At 38.3% G+C, this 8155-nt stretch overlaps 2 protein-coding genes across 3 annotated transcripts in view; one reads left to right on the top strand and one right to left on the bottom strand.

Moving 5' to 3' along the window:
• The window catches only part of tarbp2 (TAR (HIV) RNA binding protein 2), a gene marked incomplete in the record, with an annotated part of 4458 nt that extends 3554 nt beyond the window's left edge, over positions 1-904 (top strand). The window contains 1 exon segment of the mRNA XM_014004144.1: positions 1-904.
• tespa1 (thymocyte expressed, positive selection associated 1) overlaps positions 619-8155 on the bottom strand; it is a 13842-nt gene continuing 6305 nt past the window's right edge. For both annotated transcript variants that reach the window (XM_014004135.1, XM_014004134.1), the window contains 8 exons: positions 7088-7141; positions 5979-6018; positions 5138-5188; positions 4927-5022; positions 4507-4715; positions 2596-3746; positions 1549-1621; positions 619-1182 (listed from right to left, as the gene is read on the bottom strand). In XM_014004135.1, the coding sequence (XP_013859589.1) occupies positions 1091-1182; positions 1549-1621; positions 2596-3746; positions 4507-4715; positions 4927-5022; positions 5138-5188; positions 5979-6018; positions 7088-7141 (1766 nt within the window). In that variant the 3' untranslated portion in view covers positions 619-1090. The remainder of the gene's footprint in view (positions 1183-1548; positions 1622-2595; positions 3747-4506; positions 4716-4926; positions 5023-5137; positions 5189-5978; positions 6019-7087; positions 7142-8155) is intronic.

Raw genomic sequence — 8155 nt, 5'->3', positions numbered from 1 at the left:
TTCCATCCAAAGAAAAAAGATAATTCCCTTTTTTGTTATTACTTTGTAATAATCTTAGTTCATATGAAATGATGTTAAAACTACAACTCGACGTGTAGAAAAAGTGACTACCAAATAAATGAATTATTTTAARTATGATCCATTTAACCAATAAGACATGAGAAACATGACTTCAGTTATTTAATGAACTTGAACTCCAGGATTGTACACCGTCATTTTGTAGATGCTAATTCATGTTATAATTTAGAAGAAAAAGTTAAACAGTGTTTATTTTTAGTATATTTCCCACATAATTCCTATTTCACTTTTTCTATAACTGCTGTCTGTGGGAGTTTTATAATCATGGTTCTGTTTAAAGTTGTTAAATTCTTGACTAAAACTGAAAATATTAAAACCTTTAACTTGATTATGTCAAACCAGATTTTAAGCTGAGTTAGAGTTTAAAAATTACCTCAAGAACGTTGTGTGTGATGCCCAAAATACACCTCAGTATTTTTCTTTGTACTTCTTTTATGACTTTGTAATATTTTAAAAATGAAATGTTTTCATTGACTGCCCTTTGAGTCTCCGTGTCTAAAAGTCACCTGCATGTATCTCTCATTTGTTTCTAATTTAAAATTTTTTTTTAGGTTATCTACATTTTATATTGTATCCTGCAGAGAATTATAATTAGAAAATATTACAAGCTGTAATATTTCAACAAGGAAGTTGGTAACTTTTTTTTACTCCGTGCTTTCATCGTGTACGGAAACATGAAATTCATGACAAATCTTTGTGCTGGCACTTTCATATACTAAAAAAAGAAATGTAAAATGACACTAACTCCCTGAGAAACTGTTGCTCTGTTTAAGAACATTGTACATTTTACCGTTGAATAAACAAACAATCATTCCATTAAAATAAACATTTCCTAGCATTATCTATTAAATTCTTTACATATTCTGTGCTCATTATGAGCATTCTGCGTGCACCTCTCCAAGAAACTTTTGTTTTCAGCTTCTCAAAACTTCACATTTTATCTTGCATCAAAGTCCGTGTTTGAAAGCACTTGTCAAACAAATCTTTAGAGCAGAAGKTTTTTGTTTCCCCGTCATCTGCTGTGTGTTTCTGGTGAGGGGCTGACTTCTTCGTCGGCGTAGCCGCTGCTGTCGGACTGCACGCTGTCGCCTCGGACCACTTCCCCTACACAAACAGAGAACGTTCAGCTTTATGCTGCAAAACTACAAAGAGCTTTGCAGCTGCTTTTTGATCCGAACTGGCACAAAAGGCCCCATATTGACCTGTTTTCCACACAAGCCTCAGAAAGCTTCCCTCTTTTTTGTGTCAAGTTCACACGTGTTTTCACACCAGTCTTTTTTTAAATACAGCAGTCGGGTCACAACTAAGGCTCTACAGTGTGTCTTAACTGAATCATCAGTGTTTAATAAGAAAGAAGAAGCATAGTTTATCACGGTTTGAAGTGTTGCATGAACATGATGTCAGCAGTTCGATGACAAAACAAGAGATCAAGAAAAGTTTTCACATGTAAGAAATGTTAACATCTGATACCTTTGTATGAATGTGAGGTGGCTGTTCTTGTAGCTTCTGACTGTGCAAAATCTTCCTCCCCTGCACTGTGAACCTATGCAATCAGAAAAAAAGTATATTTCACAAAGTGCTTTTCTGTTTCGACAATAAAGAAACACTCAACCRTCAGAGCAAAGCAAAACTTTAACATCATGGTCACAAGTTTTAGGTTTTCTTCTGCTTTACTGAGGTTGTTTTCTTTTTCTTTCATTTTGGGTTTGTTTTTTTAGCTCTTGATGCACCTACATTACTGGTTTTGCAACACGGACACGGCGGCATTCCACAAAACACATTCCAYAAAACTTCAAAACAGAACGGCAGCAGGAAGGGAACAAAGCGGGAAGCGCTACATTCAAAGTGGCAGAACCAAAAAAAGTCAACAGTAAGTCAGAAGCTACGAAWCAACGTGCACATTTCCTTGGACATTAATTGGGTTTTACTCAACAAGAAACAGGAAATGATTCACCAAATCAGTCAAAATGTAATCATGAGATAGAAGTTATTCATTTGTCTAGTACAAAATAACAGCACTTGGTGATAAAAGTGGATTTGTGTAGTTATTTTACAAGCAGTAAATGTCACACCAGGAAACATCCAGCAGTTATTCATTCATGACTTGATTCAACCTTGAAGTGCTGTGACTAAAACGGAGCGACAAGACTGSGTGCAATGCCAGAATGATTCATTTTCCCACCAAACTCATGATTTTGAGACAGAAAAACTCATTTTTGAGAAAAGAAATGACCAGTTTTTTCCAGCTGAGTTAAAGTTGAACTATTTTAAGATAAGAATAATCAACTTGTGGTTTAAAAAAAAATTGTTATCACAAAGCTACAGTTTTAACCAAGTGTGCTTGAGGATAAAAAAAAATCTAATTCTTTTCACATCCTTTCTCAGCTTGCATTTATTGTCAATCGTTACTCTTTTATCACAATCACCTTTTTAATTCCTTTAACATGAATCGTAAGTAACCTGACTTCCTATACAAATATTTGTTCATTCAAGCGGGAGATTTTTTTACAAACATACCTCCTCCAGCTCGAACGAGTTGACCTGCTTAGGGTTACTTGAAATCTTGGCCGAGCCCAGGTGTGTCGGCGGATTCAGGTACCGTCTCTCCTCCTCACTAAAGGACTCCTCAGGTGTGGGCGTGGACGGAACAGGTGAGGTGTAACGGGACTCTGCTGGGTTCGCTGACACGTCCTCCCCTTCCCARCCGGTCACAGTGATGCAGTAATGAGCGAAGCTGCCGCTAGGTCCCTCGACAGGAAGTGACTTGAGAGCATCAACCTGTGAGGCCTTTCCAGAGGGGGCAGCGGTACATTTATAAGGGTCCTCACAGGTYGGGGTTTGTGTACGGGCTTTGTGTGATCTATCTGTGCTCTCTGCCACAGAGGAGACATGAAGCAAGCTGTCGGTGCGGTGTGTGTTCTGACAGAGGAAAGACGCCTGGTGCGCACTCTCAGTTATTTGTGGACAGATTAGATCGTATGTAACTCTGGCGGCAGGATTTCTCTTAGCTGTACGTGTGTCGCTTTCAGTCAAACAWGAGTCCTTCTTCAGCTGACACGAGSGAAGCAGATCTGTTGTTATCACCGTTTCTCCGGATAATGAGGAATCTAGAGATGTTCTCATACTGTGAGGAGGAGTATCGTCAAAATCCGTTTGTTGGACACAGATTTCACCAATCTCCACATTATCTGTTTGCTTACTGATCAACATCCCAACATGATTGTTACTTTCCCTCTGATGAACGTCTAGGTCTGTTATCGCTTTATTCATTATCCCACAATCTGCGATTGACCTAAAATCCAATGYTGAATCAGCATGTTCTCCCATATCCAGCATTTTAGCAGTGTCAGTCTTGGTTTTAATGACTATGTCCACAAAATCGGTGAGGCTGGATCCCTTCCTGGGCGAGGGGTGTGGAGAGGTGGAGTCTGAGCCGCGGGGCGACCCGGTGTATAGGCACATCTTGTTGACGGTGTCCTTCAGCCTCTCCACCGGGGAGCGCGGCTCACTGCGCACACTGGTCCTGAACCGCTCKAGCTTCTCCACAGGAGAGGAGAAGGTGAACTCGGAGGTTTCCAGCTTCTGGAGGGGAGTRCGCGACACGTGGGAGTAGAGGGAGTAGAAAGCATTGGCCATGGCTGTGAGCACCTGCACTTGTCTGAAACGACCTATGAAGAAAAGGACATCAAGGAATCATTTTTATTCAGCTTAAAGTGAAAACTATTCAAATTTTAAAAAGAGACTTRAAGGGATCCACGATTAGTTGTAACGTTAAACTTTATTTGATAAACACTTATTTTAACTGTAAAATAAAGACTGTAAAAATACTGTAGGATGTTTAGTTTTGTAAATTTTTTAAAATGTATTACACGGAGGAGCCATTTTATTTACAAGCAAAGCATTCTGGGTAAATGATGACATTAACTAGGTCATTGGTGTGAGGCTGCTAGCGAGCTATATCCACCCTGAAGGTTAATCTTGGACAATATCTGATCGACTCTTTTAAATGAAACCAGAGAGCGTTGACAGAGAGGAGAAGGTAGAAATGACTCAGCYTGTAACTGAAAATATGGATGGAGGACAACAGAGCTGCTTCATGGAAGAAGAACCTCAGCTTAGCCTGTTAGCCTTTGGGCTAGCCCTCACGCTATATTGCCTTACATGTATTAGCTCGGCGCTAGCGCAACAAACAAGCTAAACTGAGGTCCTCCATCCATATTTTCAGTTGCAGGCTGAGTCATTTTTGTGTTCCCCTCTCTGTCATGTGGATGGAGGACCTCAGTGATGAGAGGAGAATGTGTAGCGCTGAGCTAATACATATATATGGTGATAGCGTCGGGGCTAACGCTAAAGCTAACAGGCTAAGCTGAGGTTCTTCTTCCATGAAGCAGCTCCRTTGTTAGTTGGAAAGAAAAGACAAAGTCTTACTAGCAAGAGAAAGGTTGGGGTCTTCCTCTCGTATCCGCCGTATCTGTGAGTCCAGGAAGAGGCGGAAGTTGATGCCGCGAGCCTGAGAGGGAAAGCTGAAGAATCGTGGAGGGATGCGCACATTGACCTGAGGTTCTTCACAACCAAAACCCAACTCATAGAGTGTCTCCTCTGCATCCTCTGAACACATCTGCAAAACCTCCGACACACTAAAAATGACAAGTTTGAGCAATAAGTAAAACCAAAAAACTACTGAGCAGAACAAAACTGAAACACTGGAAATGACATTGTTCAGACAAAAGACAAATATAATGAGAATGAATGATTAATGAAGAGGTTTCTGGTAATAATGAGTTGAAGAGACTGGTCTTAGGTTTCAAATATTTGACATTATCATTTATTAGTAAATAAAAACCGCACCTGGACACAGTTTTCCAGGTGGAAGACGACAAAAAGCTGGAGGCCATGCTGTGACCCAGGTTCAGCGATGGTGGACATAGTCTCTGATGAGGGGTACTGCAAATAAAATGTGAAGAAAATGACAGAAACCTTTAAATCAGGCACTGAGGAAATAAAACAATACATTTCTCGAAAAAGTTTGCATCGTTTAAGGAGAGAGCCGACAACCGACCTGCAGCTGAACGTGCCGAGACGTTTGTTGAAAGAAGGTTGTTGTGCCACGCTGTATGGTGAGCAAAAAGAAAAAAAAATATTTGTACATAATGTGTGTTTATATGTTGTAAAGTGCGTTGATTGATTTGTGGGAAATTTAAAAATGCTTAAGCATTTGGTACAAAGTCTCCACAAAGTGATTCATTTGGTTTCAGTTGAGCCCTAAATAAGCAAAAATCTACAATTTAGTGTTTCCAAAAATGTGGCTTCAAGGTGTGAAGAAACTAAACATACACTGCCTGGACAAAAAAAAAAAAAGGTTGCCACCTGGATTTAACTAAGCAAATAGGTACGAGCCTCCTGTTGGTTAATTATTGAATGGGTTATTATCTCACAGCTGGCAACAAGATATTTAACCCCAACTGGTGCAATGAGTTGCTTCTCATTTCTTAAACGAGACACATCCTGTGGTGGTGGAAAACATGTCAGTCTGTTTGAGAAGGGTCAAATAATTGGCATGCATCAAAGAGAGAAAACATCTAAGAAGATTGCAGAAACTACTGAAACTGGGTTAAGAACTGTCCAATGCGTTATTAAAACTGGAAAGATAGTGTAGACCCTTCGTCTTCGAGGATGCACCCATCATGCCCAGTGCCTGTAGGGGCAGTGCTACGATCTGGGGTTGCTGCAGTTGGTCTGCTTGTCAAAACAATGCCACARCGAATGCGTGCCATAATCAAAGCTAAAGGCAATCCAACAAAATATTAGTGTAACGGTTATTTTTTTGGCCAGGCAGTGCATAATCTGGAACCGTTGCTTAACCTTAAAAAAGTAAAATAAACTTGKTATTTGATACTCACCAAGCTGCAGGTGTTATTTCTATGCCATTTATAAAAGAGGCTGAAATGAAAATTGAATTTTTTTAGAATGAAGTAAAATAAACTGACAAAGTTTTTTTGGTTTATGTTCAGACTGCTTACACACGTCTGTATTTTGGGCTTTGTCGTGTTCAAAATAACTGAAGTATCAATGTAAACCAGGAAGTGAGTTCAAGTTCAATTCACTCATAAAAAAAGGCAAAATGCTATAAATAGATTTCCAACCACAAAGTTATGTGAACAACTCCCTTTCAGTCTGCTCTTMCTTTCTCTGGTGGACTGCTAGAGCCAAACAATTAATAAAGGAAGCCAGAYGCGTGTGAACAAAAGACTGTTTGAAAGAATATCATGACAACAGCAGACAAAAACAAAACGCTGCAGTAAAGGTAAATAGTTTCCAGCAGACTTCAATCAGAACAGGAAGCTAAAGAAACGCAAATCCTTTTAGATTTGAACCAATGAAATGTTATCGACGGAAAACATAAATCCTGTTTTAAAATGTATCCAAATACAAATACAGRCAGTAATAATTTTTTATGGTTTAACAGCCAGTTTATACAAATTCTTATGAAAAGCAACAGTTTGCTGCTCTTTAAATATAGGCCTACATTTAGCAGACATGTTTATAAACTGTAAGTAATCAGGAAACAATCTAAACTGCTAAACGGTGGAAAGAAAGAAAGTTTATATTAAACAGCTTCATCAGGAATTGTAGATATTATTTCAAGCATGACAACATTTTATTTTCTGAACTTGATCATCTGATTGAAATCATTCAAATCAAATTTCCTGTTAACTAGTTTACATAAATACAGATTTAACAAAGGATAATATATCTACAAATTATATAACCTGCTATATATATTTTTTTCATTTTGGTCTCTAATATGAGCACGAAAAGATTACAACCATAACACACAATTTTCAAATAAAATCCTTTGCTGCTTCATTAGTTCCCCTTAGCTGTGTGTGCTTTTGTGAATGAAGGTGATGGGAATTTTATGCAAAGATCAGTAATGTTGCAGATGTGACGTAACGTGTGTGATTGTGTGTATTTTTACTCAGTAAGTGTTGTGTGTGTGAGAGCTCACCATCAGCTCCCAGACTCAAGTCATCACCTAAGTTGTTGGCCTGAAGCACGTTTTCTGAAAAAAAAAAGTCAATCAAAAATTAATTCTTCGATATGTATTTTCTAAATAACACAAAATAACACAATGTGTTAAATTTCTGCTCAAAATGTATGCGGCACCAAGTGTAAAATAAATTATTAAAAAATGTCACTAACACATTTTCATTAGCTCATTTTCTGATTGTAAAATCCTTGTTGAAAATTTCAACACTTCAACCCTGGTCTTCAGGGCACACTGCCCTGCATGTTTTATATGTGTCCCTGCTTCAACACAGCTGATTTCAATTGGTAACTGATTAGCAAGCTTTTGATGAACTGCAGTCATCTGAATCAGGTGTGTCAAACTAGGGAGACCTCTAAAACATGCAGGACATTGTGTCTCGAGGACCAGGGTTGAAAAACACTGCACTGTTCTTACATTTTGAAAAAAAATATATATACTAGATGTTAAATTTAAATGTTATATCTAAATGTTAAACCCTAAATCTAAATGTTTAAATCTGAATGCAAAAGTTAAATCTTAAATGTGACTAAATGTTGAAGCTTACGGAATGGAACACAGCTTTGGCCGTTGTTTGGCAGCTTCTGTTATGACATCATCATYCTGCGACAAAAGCAACTGCTAATACTGCTCACAACGCTAACGCAGCTAAAGCTTCCCTACAAGACATCAAACTTGCCGCTGTAGCCGATGTCCTAGCTGGACTTCAAATTGCCGGACCACAGGTACCGTCTGTTGTGTTTTCATTGAACACATTTTGAATTTAACGTTTAAATGCCATGCATTTATTCAGCGGTGTTAGCAATGTTAGCGGTTGCTTTCGTCGCAGGATAAAGACGTCACAACAAAAGACACGCACCACTGGCAAAGGCTGCTTTCCATTATGAATTCTTAAATGTAAGCTTCATCATTTAACTGCAATATTTGATATTTAACATTTACTGTAGATTTAGATTTAGGATTTATTATTTACATATATTATTTAACGTTTAAATTTAACATTTAGTCAAAATTAGCTAAACGTATCAG

This window comes from Austrofundulus limnaeus, unplaced genomic scaffold (assembly GCF_001266775.1).
Source record: "Austrofundulus limnaeus strain Quisiro unplaced genomic scaffold, Austrofundulus_limnaeus-1.0 Scaffold22, whole genome shotgun sequence".
In the NCBI taxonomy this organism is placed as follows: domain Eukaryota; kingdom Metazoa; phylum Chordata; class Actinopteri; order Cyprinodontiformes; family Rivulidae; genus Austrofundulus; species Austrofundulus limnaeus.
The sequence above is the reverse complement of the archived record's forward strand: the minus strand, read 5'-3'. Positions and strand labels throughout refer to the sequence as shown.